The sequence below is a fragment of the Melanerpes formicivorus genome, unplaced genomic scaffold, assembly GCF_026170545.1.
Source record: "Melanerpes formicivorus ecotype bairdi unplaced genomic scaffold, bMelFor1.0.p_v2 SCAF_9, whole genome shotgun sequence".
Classification (NCBI taxonomy): Eukaryota; Metazoa; Chordata; class Aves; order Piciformes; family Picidae; genus Melanerpes; species Melanerpes formicivorus.
In genome coordinates, this window is record NW_027142361.1 from 24,521,326 (window position 1) to 24,536,568 (window position 15,243).

General features: G+C 48.3%; 1 protein-coding gene and 1 long non-coding RNA gene across 2 annotated transcripts in view; one reads left to right on the forward strand and one right to left on the reverse strand.

The window, feature by feature from the left end:
• LOC137443467 (uncharacterized) overlaps positions 1–5,147 on the forward strand; it is a 42,045-nt gene extending 36,898 nt beyond the window's left edge. The window contains exon 4 of the long non-coding RNA XR_010987886.1: positions 4,793–5,147. This is a non-coding gene — a long non-coding RNA (uncharacterized lncRNA). The remainder of the gene's footprint in view (positions 1–4,792) is intronic.
• Positions 5,148–6,299: 1,152 nt separating this feature from the next.
• On the reverse strand, positions 6,300–14,109 carry NAA20 (N-alpha-acetyltransferase 20, NatB catalytic subunit). Its single transcript, XM_068143230.1, has 6 exons — positions 14,008–14,109; positions 13,838–13,862; positions 13,650–13,740; positions 11,222–11,357; positions 7,546–7,691; positions 6,300–6,593 (listed from the first exon to the last, which is right to left on the reverse strand). The coding sequence occupies exons 1-6, from the start codon at positions 14,058–14,060 to the stop codon at positions 6,508–6,510; spliced, it is 537 nt and encodes a 178-aa protein (XP_067999331.1). The 5' UTR covers positions 14,061–14,109; the 3' UTR covers positions 6,300–6,507.
• Between the last annotated feature and the right edge of the window lie 1,134 nt (positions 14,110–15,243).

A 15,243-nucleotide genomic window follows, 5' to 3' on the forward strand; every position in this document is an offset into this window, starting at 1 on the left:
GGGGGAACTCTCATTTCTGTGCTACTTTATTGTATATCTTTGTATATATTGTAAATATTGTAAATTCTGTAAATTCCCCTGAGTTTCCCTGCTTTGTAAATATACAGCACCCATTGCTTTGCTAATTCAGCTGTGAGTTTTTTTTTCCTTTCCCTTCAATTTTCTTACCCTTTACTTTACAGGGGGGAGGGAGGAGGCTTTTTGGCCTTACCCTTCCAACCCTATGACAATAAGCTCAATGGCAAAGGCTGTTGCTCCGGAGTTGCTGTCTCGAGCAAGCACAGAGACAAAGTGAATGAGGGGACAACTTGTTTACCAACTGGGGTGATACTTATAGATTCCTCGAGGTTGGGCTTGACCAATGGGCACTCTCATAAACAACTGGCTTCAGCCTATAGAAAGCGTGAAGATAGAATTATGCCCATACTTGGTGTAAGCAGGAGTACTGCATGCGCTGGGTGCGTGCAAGCCGGGCTAATGCCTTGGCTTTTGTCTTCCTCCTGGAGGAGGGGGAACTTGTCCGCATGCTGGGACAAGATTCAGTATCTGGGCATAATGTGCCTTCACCACACAGTTCTAGCTTGGCTTAGAGGATGTTATGATACAGGTGCTCCAGCTCTAATGGTTGGAGACAAGTTGGCAGCTCAGTTACGAACTCTCTCAAGGGATAATGGAATAGATAGACATCTAGCCAAGATTCTCGGTAAGGCTAATCTGTGGATACGCCTTTTAATGGCAGCTGCCCTGAGATACCCTTCCCGAGATGATCTTCCATGGAATCCTAAACCCTGGACTACCATAGATGAGGGAATTAAGTGCCTGAGAGAATTTGCTGTTAGAGAGATACTCTATGGTGAACATGAAACTCTGAATCCCGATGACATTCCTGTAAGAACTGGTCTTGCAAAAAAGCTCATGAAGCTTGCTCCTTCTAATTATGCAAATATTCTGGCAAGCAGAATTGTGTCAAGAAATTATGGTGGAGCTCCTCCTACATTTGGTCAATTCACTGATCAAATGAGACAACTGGAGGATAGCATGACACGTGTTTCTTTGGTTTCAGCCATTGAAACTCTGTCTGGAAAAATTCAGAATTGCATGGAAGAGCTGAAAGATTCCATATCCCAATTGGCACAGAGAGATAATTTCAATTCTTCCACCAGGTAGATACAGGTTTCATGTGTGAGGAATAGCCGTCCTCAAGGAGGTAATTCCAAAACAGATCAAATCAAAACAGACCACCAAGGCAGTCACGTAGGATTATTTGGATAACTCTGCGTGATCAGTTTGGTGAGAACATGAACTGCTGGGATGGCCAACCAACTTGTAATCTTTTCAGGAGACTCAGGGAACTGCGAAGTGGCAGAACCTGAGGTAGCAATACCAGAAGGGTAGCTGTTACTTCCACAGTTCCCCAGAACAACTCTAGTAGCTCCAACAGTGGCTCCAGCTATAACACTGCACACTGTGCTCAAAGCACATGTGGGCATGTTCCCCATAACTAGGGGTGCCCTGCCTCCCACCAGGGGGAGGAGAGGGATAACAGAGATAACAGAATCTATTGGGATGTGTACATCCAGTGGCCTGGCACTTCGCAATTTCGGAAGTACAGGGCCTTGGTTGACACAGGAGCTCAGTGCACCATAATGCCATCAAATTATCAGGGACCAGAGTCTATAACTATTTTGGGAGTCACTGGTGGATCTCAAGAGTTAAGTAAGGTGGAGGTTAATATAAGTTTACCAGTTAAACAGTAGAGGAAACATACAGTTCTGACCAGACCTGACGCACCTTGTATTTTGGGAACAGATTTTCTGAGAGAAGGGCATTTCAAAGACCCTAGAGGGCGCAAATGGGCTTTTGGAGTAGATTCTGTAGAAATTGATGGACAAAAATTGAAGCTGGCTGTCAGACCTGACCTTTCTGATGAATCTGCAGTTGTGGGACAACACAAGATACAGGACATTAAATTGCCGGTTGCTTCTCAGACTGTGCATCACAGACAATACAGAACCAACCGTGACTCTTTGTTGCCCATTCAGAATCTGATTCGTCAGTTGGAGAGTCAGAAAGTCGTCAGCAAAACTCATTCACCTTTCAACAGTCCAGTGTGGCCTGTGCGGAAGCAGAATGGAGACTGGCGTCTGACAGTAGACTACCGAGCCCTAAATGAAGTGACACCACCTATGAGTGCAGCAGTACCAGACATGATGGAGCTACAGTATGAGCTGGAATCCAAAGAGGCCAAATGGTATGCTACCATAGACATTGCTAATGCATTTTTCTCTGGAGAAAGGAGGTGCTCCAGAACACATCCAGTTCATCAATGATATCATCGTCTGGGGTAAAACTGCTGAAGAAATCTTCGAGAAAGGTAACAAAATCATTGACGTTCTTCTGGATGCAGGTTTTGCCATCAAGGGAGACAAGGTGAAAGGACCTACCACAGAAATTCAGTTATTGGGAGTGCGGTGGCAGGATGGATGCCGACACATTCCAGTGGATGTGGTAAATAGAGTCTCTACCATGCAAATCCCACAAACAAGCAAGAGACACTACGTTTCTTGGGGATAGTGGGATTTTGGAGACTGCACATTCCTGGATACAGTCAGATTGTGAAACCTCTGTATGATGTGACTCGAAAGAGAAACCATTTCCACTGGGGACCTGAACAACAAGCAACCTTTGACCAGATAAAGCAAGAGGTAGTTCAAGCAATGGGTCTGGGACCTGTCCGAGATGGTCCAGACATTAAGAACATTTTGTACACGGCTGCAAGTGACAATGGTCCAACCTGGTGCTTGTGGCAAAAAGCTCCAGGTGAGACATGTGGACGACCTCTTGGTTTCTGGAGTCAAGGTTACAGAGGTTCAGAGGCTAATTATACTCCAACAGAGAAAGAAATTCTAGCTGCCTATGAAGGAGTAAAAGCATCTTCTGAAGTAATTGGAACTGAATCACAACTTCTCTTAGCTCCCAGATTCCCAGTTTTGAATTGGATGTTCAAAGGCAAAGGCTCAACACCACATCATGCTACAGACTCAACATGGTCTAAGTGGGTGGCTCTGATAACACAGAGAGCTCAAATGGGAAATCTTGAAAGGCCTGGTCTAGTGGAGGTGATCTCAAGTTGGCCTGAAGGTACCATCTGTACTAAACCTCCAGAGGAGAGAGTAACTCGTGCTGAGGAAGCTCCTCCTTACAATGACCTTTCTGATGATGAAAAGAAATATGCTTTGTTCACAGACGGTTCCTGTCATCTTATTGGAGACAAGCGAAGGTGGAAGTCTGCAGTGTAGAGTCCAATACACTGAGTTGCAGAGGCGAAGGATGGAGAAGGAGAATCCAGTCAGTTCGCAGAGGTAAAAGCTGTCCAGCTAGCTCTCGACGTAGTTGAACATGAGAGATGGCCAAAGCTTTATCTCTACACCGACTCATGGATGGTAGCCAATGCTCTATGGGGTTGGCTAAAGAACTGGAAGAAGAGTGGTTGGCAGAGGAAAGGAAAACCCATTTGGGCAGCTGAAATGTGGCAGGACATTGCTGATCGAGTCGAGAGAAATCCAGTGAAGGTGAGACACATCGATGCTCACATTCCTAAGAGCAAAGCTACTGAGGAACAGCAACACAACCATCAGGCAGATCTAGCTGCAAGAGTTTCTCAAGTAGACATGGACTCTAATCTTGATCTCGACTGGAAACACCGAGGTGAGATATTCTTAGCTCGGTGGGCTCATGATTCGTCAGGACATCAAGGCAGAGATGCAACATACCAATGGGCTCGTGACAGATCCATAGACATTTTCATGGATGCTATCACACAAGTCATCCATGACTGTGACATTTGTGCTGCTATTAAGCAGGCAAAACGACTCAAGCCCTTGTGGTATGGTGACAGATGGTCCAAGTACAAATATGGTGAAGCTTGGCAGATTGACTACATCACTCTACCACGTTCTCGTTCTGGTAAGCAATACGTGCTTACTATGGTAGAGGCAAACACTGGGTGGTTGGAAACTTATCCAGTTCCACATGCAACTGCATGCAACACCATTCTCGGTCTGGAGAGACAGATCCTGTGGAGACACGGAACTCCGGAGAGGATTGAGTCAGACAACGGAACTCATTTCAAAAACAACCTTGTAAAGAACTGGGCCAAAGAGCACAGTATTGAGTGGATATTCCATATTCCCTACTATGCACCAGCTTCAGGGAAGATTGAACGCTACAACAGTTTGTTGAAGACCACTGTTAAAGCCATGGAGGGTGGATCTTTGAAAAACTGGGAAAAACATTTAGCACAAGCAACCTGGCTGGTAAATAGTAGAGGTTCAGTGAACCGAGCTGGACCTGCACATTCAGATCTGCTACAGAAAGTAGAAGGTGATAGAGTTCCTGTTGTCTGGTCTGGGATCCAAAAATTGAACCAAACACAGGAAAAATATATGAAGAAAAGTTACAAATTTTGCTGAAAACTGAAATGATGGAATTCACATCATAGTTCCATCTATTTCTTCCCACACACAAGCATTTAGACACAGGAAAAGAAAGAAAACATCACCAGGTGGCTTTGTTATGATAGCTGTGAAGAACCAGGGAAGGCCCTGTCTCAGCTATAGTGACTTTTAAGAGCTACTGTGTAATTTATTCAGAGCTAGGATCTGACATTTCAAGCATTGTTATGGATTCCCACCACCCATCTTCAAAACAAGAGCTGCCTCAGGATTTTTGTTTCTCCCAACTCTTGGGGAAGGAGCTCTCTGTCCTTGTTCTCATCTTGGCCATTTTTCAGCTTGTTCCAGGGCGGAGGATCTGCGCCAGTGAGAATCTTGCCAAAATGGAGCTCTTCCTCTTCTTCACCAGTCTTCTGCAGAGGTTCACCCTTCACCCTCCCCCTGGAGTTTCCATCTCAGACCTGGACCTCAGCCCTGCTGTTTCCTTTAACATCATCCCCAAGCCCCATACAATGTGTGCTGTAAAGCGTTTCTAGAGCTTGGATCAGCATGAGTTTGTTTTAAAAAAACGTTTCAATCACCTTCTCACAACAGCTGCCTTCTGAGTTCTGTGGCCAAAATAATTCACCACATTGTCTCAGTAAAGCTTTCCTGCACTTCCAACCAAAAACTGGACGACCTTGGTAAATAAAGCATCGTAGCAAAATAGCTGGGGCTTTTCCAATGAACCTTCTGAGCTGCTCTTAAACATTGCATGAACGGTTTCTGCCAATTCCAGCTGGCACCACCCAGCAATAGTAAAACTGGGGATGTGGCCAAGCCTGGTGGCCCCCACTAGCATCCACCTGGTTGGCCTCTGGATCGTAGAGGTCTCTTCCAGCAGAAACAATTCTATGCATCTTATTCACGAAGCCGCACGTCCTGGTTTTACCCCACTGTCGTGCCTCTCCCTCCCAGACTGGCCCCTACCCCGCCACCCCTCCCGCTCCGTTCCTCTGCCTGGGGCGCTGCTCCCGTCCGTGCTGCCCCCCCCCGCCAGGCTCCGCCACTCAGCATAGGGGCAGCTGCTCCGCCTCTCACCGCCAGCCTAAGGCAGCGGCGCAGCGCCGCCTGGCGGCAGCGCCGCCATCCAACACAACGCTCCCTGCAAACCAATGCGAGCCACTGAATGGTACAGGTTGCAAAGGAGCTCTGAAGATCAGGGAGTCAACACCCCCTGCCAAAGCAGGTCACACGGTCCCAGGCGGCCAGCGCCAGAACAAGAGGACACAGTCTCAAGTTGCACCAGGGGAGGTTTAGGCTGGACATTAGGAAGAAGGTCTTCATAGAATGAGTGATTGGCCCTTGGAATGGGCTGCCCAGGGAGGTGGTAGAATAACCATCACTGGAGGCATTTAAGAAGAGACTGGATGGGGTGCTTGGTGCCATGGTTTAGTTGATTAGCTAGTGTTAGGTGATAGGTTGGAGTCAGCGATCTCAGAGGTCTTTTCCAACCTGGTTAATTCTATTCTATTCTAACACATCTAGACAGGTCTTGAAAGTCTCCAGAAACAGAGGCTCCACAACCTCTCTGGTCCACAGTGGATTGGAAACCCCTGAATGCTTTGGTGTCTTTTTCAAATGGACAGTGAACCTAGATCCTGTCCTGAAGAGAGGAAAGACATTTCTGCATTATGTCTAACAAGTTGATCTTCCACAAATATTACTACACTGCTTCCCCTGCTGTGCTCCTGGAGTATTGTGCAGCCTTTTTCTCTGGCCCTGAATAAATGCATTTGAGGAGTTCTTAGAATTACTTACTTCAGGTATTACTGGTTTGAAATCAAAACAAGAAAACACTGTGCAGGAAGTTAACTCTATTTTAATAGTCTCTGAATTCCCAACATTTAAAAAGTAATTGCAGCAGTAGGCAGCTGCTACCAAGAGAAGCAGCTTTTTGGGTTTTCATGAGGGAAAACACAGAGCCTAAGATTTCTCATCTGTAAATTCTTGAGGCCTGGGAGGAGAAGGAACCTGGAACTCTAATCTTTGTCTGAGAAATCACAGCTTACAGTCACTCAATGTCTTCTGGCCTCACAGGATGAGGCAGAGGTATAATTGATTTCTTCTCTGTATCTCTGGAAAGAGCTTTTCTCATATCTGTAGCAAAAGAAAATAAAAACTATTACAACAAGCCAGTCATTGCAAAAAGCCATATCAAGTGAATTCTCTGTTACAATAAGATAATTTTTAATCAAGATTTCCTAGAACCACAGAATGAGAAGGACCCATAAGGATCACTGAGTCCAACTCCCTGCTTCTCACAGGGCTACCTAAAACTACACCCTGTGACTAAGAGCAGATGATAGGTATGGTGCTGTGACCACTTCCCTAGGGAGCCTGTTTCAGTGACTGACTCCCCTCACAGTGGACACTAGGCAATGGTTCTTCAGTCTGAGCTTCCTCTGGTGCAGCTTTAATCCATTTATTTGTGTCCCATTGCTGGTCTCCAGGGAGAGCAGGTAAGCGCCTCCCCCTTTGCTGCCTCTCTTGAGGAAGCTGTTGACTGTGATGAGGTCTCCCCTCAGCCTATTCTTCCCCAGGGTCAAACCAAGCAACCTCAGCAGCTCCTCTTAAGTCTTGCCCTCAAAACCTTTCACCACCTTGGTTGCCCTCCTCTGGACACATTCTAACAGTTTGATGTCCTTATTGTTGTTTAGTAGCAACTTTATCAATTGGAATATAACACTGCATGAAACTCATGGAAGGGAAATGTCAGGCTGAATGGACAAAGGGGTACAAAAAAGATCCCATTCTTCAACAACTATCTGAGCTTGTTTCATAGAAAAACAAAACAAAATCAAACCACCATATGAACAAGCCCAGGACCCCTCAACATGAGAATGTTTAAGGGTGGTGAGACACTGGATCAGGTTGCCCAGGGAGGTCATGGAGGAGTTTGAGACCAGGATGGACAACACCTTGAGCACTCTGATCCAGTGGAAGGTGTCCCTGTCAATGCTGAGTGGTTTGAACTAAATGATCTTCAAGGTCCCTCCCAAACAAAACCATTCCATAGATCTATGAAAGCTGAGGCAGAACAGACACTTACCATAAGCATCTTCATCTGGCTCTCCGTTGCTAGCAGAGTAGTACTCCAGCACTGTCCGGTACACGCTGTAGCCTAGCTGCTTGTACATATTCACTGCAACCTGATTTGATACTCTCACAAAGAGATCGACAAAAAATCCACCCTTTCTTTGAAAAAAGAAGTTAAAAAGGAAAAAAACAATAACACAGTAAGGAATAGTAGATCCATACACTTCAAAATAATAACCCCTAACTTGTAAGCAGGCCTAGAGCAGGTTTGATGAGCAGCACGCTAAGCAAGTGTTGCTCACACTGCACTAGGAGATGCTCTCTTTCACCGAGGGACAAATCCTGCACAGGCACAACTTTCACTTTATTTTTCATGGAATTACAGAGCGTTAGGGGTTGGAAAGAACCTCTACAGATCAGCCCAGTCCAACTCTCCTGCCAAAGCAGGATTGCCTAGGGCAGACCACATAGGAACACATCCAGACCGGTCTTGTAAGTCTCCAGAGAAGGAAATTCCACAACCTCTCTGGGCAGCCTGCTCCAGGGCACCAGCACCCTCACTGTAAAGAATTTTTTCCTCATGCTGAGGTGGGACTTCCTGTGCTCCAGTCTGTGTCCATTGCCCTTTGTCTTATCACAGGACACCACTGAAAAGAGCTTGGCCCCCTCCACTTGACACCCACCCCTCAGATATTTCTAGACATTAATAAGATCCCCTCTCAGCCTTCTTTTCTCCAGACTGAACAGCCCCAGGTCTCTCAGTCCTCCTTCACAGGAGAGATATTCAAGTCTCTTCATCATCATTTTTGTCAGACAACCATTCTTGCACACCAGCCAGTGGGTTCAGAATTATGAACAGGAAGAGCAGACAAGCAAAACACCCCCACAAGCCTCAGACCCAGAAGGAATTGTTTAAAAACAAGAATTCAGATTGCACATTGGGACTGACTCCTTCACAGTGAGGGACAGGAGTGGTGTAGTGTGGAACCAGTCATGAAATTCAGTTGCCCATCAGGAGACAGCTCTTCTCCCAAGGTAAATGTTCCAAATCACTGTACTATTTTCCCATCTTACTAGCTACAGTGGGGCTGCCTTCCCAGCATGAGCTGAAGACATTTCCCTGTGGGTTCATTTGACACCAAACTACATTTTCTGCACCTCATTGTTTTTCTCCTCTAACTACAGGGAATTTCAGTGAATCAGAATGCCACACAAAGCAAAATTCTGTGTCTGTCTCATGCAGATCACTATTTAAGCCAGGCTCAGGTGTCTGTACAAAGATGCACTAAAGTGGGTGCATTATGAAGAGTGTAGCCAGCAGGTCAAGGGATGCTCTCCTTCCCCTTCTGTTCTGCCTTGAGGAGACATCTGAAGTATCTGAAGTTGGCTGAACATGAGCCAGCAGTGTGCCAGGTGGCCAAGAAGACCAATGGCATCCTGGCCTGTATCAAGAATAGTGTGGCCAGCAGGAGCAGGGAGGTCATTGTGCCCCTGTACTCAGCACTGGTTAGGCCACACTTGGAGTCCTGCATCCAGTTCTGGGTCCCTCAGTTTAGGAAAGATGTTGACTTGCTGGAAGGTGTCCAGAGAAGGGCAAAAAAGCTGGGGAGGGGTTTGGAGCACAGCTCTGTGAGGAGAGGCTGAGAGAGCTGGGGTTGCTGGATATTAGAAAGAAATTTTTCACAGAAAGAGAGATTGGCCATTAGAATGTGCTGCCCAGGGAGGTGGTGGAGTCACCATCACTGGAGGTGGTTAGGAAGAGACCGGATGGGGTGCTCGGTGCCATGGTTTAGTTGATTAGATGGTGTCGGGGGATAGGTTGGACTTGATGATCTCAAAGGTCTTTTCCAACATGGTTAACTCTATTCTATTCTATTGTGTCCAGCTCTGGGCTCACCAGTTCAAGAGGGACAGGGATATACTAGTCAGTACCTAAAGGAGGGCTATGAGGATGATGAAGGGACTGGAACTAGGAGGAAAGGCCGAAGGACCTGAGGCTGTTTAGACTGGAGAGGAGAAGGGGATCTTACTAATGTCTGTAAATATCTGAAGAGTGGGCATCAAGAAGAAGGGCCCAGGCTCCTTTCAGTGGTGTCCTGTGATAGCACAAAGGGCAATAGACACAAACTGGAGCAAGGGAAGTGTAGTGAAGGCACATTATGCCCCGATACTGAATCATGTCCCAGTATGTGGACAAGTTCCCCCTCCTCCAGGAGGAAGACAAAAGCCAAAGCATTAGCCAGGCTTGCACACACCCAGCGCATGCAGTGCTCGTGCTGACACCAAGTATGGGCATAATTCTTGCTTCACGCTTTCTATAGGCTGAAGCCAGTTGTTTATGAAAGTGCCTATTGGTCAAGCCCAGCCTCGAGGAATCTATAAGTATCACCCCAGTTGGTAAACAAGTTGCCCCCCTCATTCACTGTCTCTGTGCTTGCTCGAGAGAGTAACTCTCGAGCTGCAGCCTTTGCCATTGAGCTTATTGTTGTTAGCTTCTGTTATACATGCACACATACTGGAAGCCTCTGCATCGTGAAGAAGCCCAGAGGGAGGACCTTAGCGACGCCTGAGCTCAGCATCGCTACAGCCAGTCGTACCGACCGGGAGAGCCCACCGTGCCACCAGAGGACTGGACCGACCCCCGAGGGTAAGATCTGCCCAGTTACCAGGGAGAAGGGACTTGATGGATACTGAGTCCACGTATGTCTAGCCCCGCCGTAGCGGGAGAGGAGCCGCCGTATGCCACTCTGAGCCCTGTGAATCTCAGGGAAGACTAAAGCATTGTTCGTGCCTATACTGCACTGAACCCGGGACCACTCCGAGAGTCCCGCTGCTCCTTTAAGCTCAGTAAACAAGAATCCGCCGCCTAACACAGCCGCATTCTCTCCCTGAGGCTGTTTGCATCAGCCCCGAGAACCACCGTGGTTGGGCCGACCCCCGTAGCTTTGCCTGCTGCCACGTCGTCCCGCCCTGCCGTGCGAGCCGACTTTTGAGGGCCGATCCCACGGACCAACCCCAACCAGGACCAATCCCTGTTGTCTGGAGGGAACAGAATATCTTCCACGTGCTTTCCACCCACTAGCACTCAGTTCAAAGTATCCGCGTCTAGCGGAGTAAGCGCTGATGCATAGAAATATTGTAATATTGCTGTGTATAGCCAGGAGCCGCCCGCATCCCGCCGAGTCGCCATCTATTGGCCAAGCGGCAGAACTGCACCCTTTGTTATATAAATATAGAAAGGGTTTATAGATAGTTCAATTAAATTATAATCATAACACTAAGCCACTTGTGGAATCTATTTCACGAACGTGCACTAGAACATGTATATAAGTTGGTGATTCATTGGTTATTAATAGTTTGGTAATTAATAAAAATAATATTTTCATAGTTCATATTTCCTATTCATAAATTTAATAACCTCTTCGCCACAGGAAGTTCCACCTCAACATGAGAAAAAAAATGTTTATGCTGAGGTTGCTGTAGTTCTGGAACAGGCTGCCCAGAGAGGATGAGGAATCTCTTTCTCTGGGCAGTTTCAAGACCCACCTGGACGTGTTCCTGTGTGACGTGTCCTAGGTGATCCTGCTTTGGCAGGGGGTTGGAATCGATGATCTCCAGAGGTCCCATCCAACTTCTACTATTCTATGGTTACTTTAAAAGATCAATGTGAAGATAAGCATGGTACTCACTTTTCTGAAATTTCCTCCAACAGTTCCATCAGTTTAGCAGCCAACCCCAGGCGTCGGAATTCGGGTGCAACAGAGAGGGCAGTGACATGTCCGTGCCACTCTTCCCTAGCCACTGAGCCTTCTGCTTTACCCATGACTGTGAACACACAGAGCATCAGCACAGGAGCACCTCTGGAATAATGCATCACACACAGCTCTACCTCTTTGAAGAGGAGCCAAGCAGTGCTATGCACAAGCATCACAACGGCTGTGGTAAAAAATCAACCAGGGATGCCTATGCTACCACTCTGTGCTCCAGCAGGCACTAAAGATGGCATTTTGCTCAGGCATTACAGAAGTCTCTTGACTAATAGGAAGAAAAGACAAAAAAACCTTTGCAAATTCACCTCTTTGGGGCCTAAGTTCCAAATGTAAATTTTAAGCAACTGATAGGACTTTTTAACTGAGCAGAATTCAGCATCTGACTGAAATCATGAAGGAAGAGAGGAGCTAAGCCCAAAACCAACTCAGCATCCTAAAGGTCATGAAGATAGGGCTGGGCTCTTTTCAGTAGTGCCCAGTAACAGAACAACAGACAGTGTGTACAAAGTACATCACAGGTTTCAGCTGAACCTGGTGATGGAGCACTGGAACATGCTGCCCAGAGAGGCTGTAGAGTCTTTCTCTGGGAGACTTTCAAGACCCACCTGGATGCCTTTTGTGCCCTAGGTGATGCTCCTTGGGCAGGGCAGTTGGACTGGATGACCTCCAGAGGACCCTTCCAACCCCTAATGTTCTGGGATTCTATAATTTTGGTGCCTCAGAGGGAATAAGAGCTTGGGAAACTCTATCAAGCTGGCAATAAAAAGCTAAGGCCCTGCAAACACAATACATTTAAGAGGAAACACTTTACAGAGGAGGATGTTGTTTTCAGAGACTTCTTTGTAGTTTCTCTCCAGAGCTGAACCAGTGTTAATTCACTAATGAATATTCAAAGTTCTACATGGAGCTCCATTTATAAACATCACAGTCACTGCTAATAAGCAACTGATGTGGCAAGGATGGAGAAACCTCCTGTCCAACAAATGTGTTAAGCTTTACTGCATTTAAAGTTGTATATCCCTGGTCCCTGCAAAACCTGCCCCCCACCTCCAAAAAACAGGGGGGGGGGGGGGAAATTGGAAGGAATAAACCAACCAACAGCTCTACTTGGAATGACTTCTGGAAAACACAAACATCCCACAGCAGATAAGCAAGGGGCAGCCAGAGACTCAGAGCTTTCCCTTAACAAGACAATGTGGAACACAAGCCCGGCATCTTTAGTTACTGCTGTATATAGGACCACAGCTGAGTTCAGGGTACAGAAATGCCTGTGGGCAGACACTGACCTGTGCAACACCTGGGTGAATATTACCACAGCCCAGAATCCTTGCCAAGCTGGTAACATCAAACCAAGGCAGAATCACAGAATCAGCCAGGTTGGAAGAGACCTCCAAGATCATCAAGCCCAACCAATCATCCAACCCTAACTAATCAACTAGATTATAGCACTAAGTGTCTCATCCAGGTTTTTCTTAAACACTTCCAGGGATGTCAACCCCACCACAGGATCACAGGGATGTCAGGGATTGGAAGGGACCCAAAGAGATCATTGAGTCCAAACCCCCCCTGCCAGAGCAGGACCATACAATCTAGTTCAGGTCACAGAGGAATACATCCTTGAAAGTCTCCAGAGAAGAAGACTCCACAGTCTCTCTGGGCAGCCTGTTCCAGTGCTCTGTGACCCTCACAGGAAAGAAGTTCCCCCTCATATTGAGGTGGAACCTCCTGTGCTGCAGCTTACATCCTTGCTCCTTGTCCTATCACAGGGAGCAAGTGAGCAGAGCCTGTCCCTTCCCTCCTGACACCCAGCCCTCAGATATTTACAAACATTGATTAAATCCCCTCTAAATCTTCTCTTCTCCAGACTAAAAAGCCCCAGAACCCTCAGCCTCTCCTCACCAGGCAGGTCACAGAGGAATGCATCCAGATGGGCCTTGGAAGTCTCCAGAGAAGAAGACTCCACCTCCCTGGGCAGCCCATTGCAAGGGCCAATCTCTCTTTCTGGGAAGAACTTCTTTCTAAGATCAATCTTAGACTTTCCCCTGCACAGCTTGAGACTGTGTCCTCTTGTTGTGTTGCTGGTTGCCTGGGAGAAGAGACCAACCCCCACCTGGCTGCAACCTCCCTCCAGGTAGTCGTAGACTACAATAAGGTCTCACCTATTGCTATGAGTCTTACCTAATCCCCTGAGGCACTTACGACACGGAAGATGCTAGGGCAAGGCTCCTCTCTCCTGTCAGGCATTTGGCAGACGAGAAAAGCAAGAAAAACTCCCGTATTATACCGCCCCAGACCAAGAAGGCAGCGAGGCGGCCAGACGGCAGAGCCAGCGCCGCTCCACACTCACTGTAACCCATCAGCTCCCCGCCGGGCGCCTCGGCGACCACGAAATACTCGGGCCAGTGGGCCAGGTACTGCAGGTAGAAGGGGATACCATACTGGGGCGCTCGGTTAAGGACCAAGCCGCTGCCGCCGCCCGCACCAGGCCCTGCACCAGGCCCCGCACTCCTCCCCGGCGGCCGGCACAAAGGATACGGTCTCCGTCAGCGGGTCCAGGTTGCTGTGCAGGGAGAACAAGGCTCACCACGGGCCCCGGCCTGCAGAGGGGCCGGCCCGGGCTCCCCCGGGGAAGAGGGAGCCCCATGGGCCTGGAGTGGCGGAGGGGAGAGGTAAGGGGGGAGGACGGGGAGACAGCCACCGCTTACATGTTGTTGAAACGGAAGAGATCATCGCAGGCGAAGGCGCGCAGCGTCGTCATGATGCCGCCGCCGCCGCTGCTACCTCTGCTGCCGCTCCGGAAGCGCTCCGCAGCCCCGGAACCGCTCCCGCCGAGGCCGTGCCCCTTCCGCCGCGCAGGGGAGGCAGGGCGCACCCCGGCCCTGCTGCTCCTGGAGCTGCTCCCGTCGAGGCCATGCCCCTTTCGCCGTTCAGGGCCAGCAGGACACACCCCGGGCTTGCCGCCCCCGGAGCTGCTGCCGTCCGCACAGGCAGCGGAGGGGCTGCGGGCGACAGGAGGACTGAGTCCGTCTGCGGCGGGCTGCGGTGCCGAGGGGCGCTCGGAGCCTGGCTCCGGGGAGCTTGTGCAGCGCGCAGGGGCGGCCCGGCGGAGAGCGAGCCCCGGCCGCGCACACACGCAGCCCCCGTGAGCCGATCCGAGTGCCCTTGGGCTGTACCTTCCCGTCTGAAAGGGGCGGCCTCACGAAAGCTTTCTGACAACCAGTATTTATACAAAATGCAGCTTTCGCTCTGCTTTACCAGTTTGATTTGGTTCATTGTTCTTCACTGGTGCGTGGGTGCTTGTATCTCTGCACCCATCGCCAGAGCAAGGAGAGCAAGCAGCACAGGAACTTTTAAAACCTTTAAGCTTACATCTCATCCCCTAATATATTGCTTACTTTCTCGGACGCCTGTTTTCTTACTAAGGTGTAGGGATTTGTAACCTCCAGCTTTGTTCACTTTAGCCTTTCCAGTTACTTCTCCATTTGAAAAAGAGCCCCACCTCCACTACAAGCTTTCTTCCTTGCTTTTCAATATCTGTTGAACATCAAACACATCACACAAAGTTATTTTTACAAGTCCAAATTACTTCTAAAGCTTTTGCCTCATCTGTTTCCTGGCATTATGAAAGGTGAGAAGTCTTCTGTATAGCACAGTTCTAAGGTTCTAAAGAAATAATTGCTCAGGAAGAGCCAGGGGAATCATCTGGAATGGGGTTGGGTGTGCATTTCCCTTCTTACACTCTTTTGCTTGCTTTCATTTCACAAGTGAGATTCTGAGTTCCTTAGGAGCTTGCCTCTCTGCTGCCATCATGAAAATGTGAGTTTTCTTCAGCACTGGATCTTAGTCTTCACCAGAAATATTTCAGCAGCTTGCCTGCTGCTTCTGCTGCCTGTTAGGTCAAGCACACTCAATAAGACAGTGTTACTGCATCCTTCCTTTGC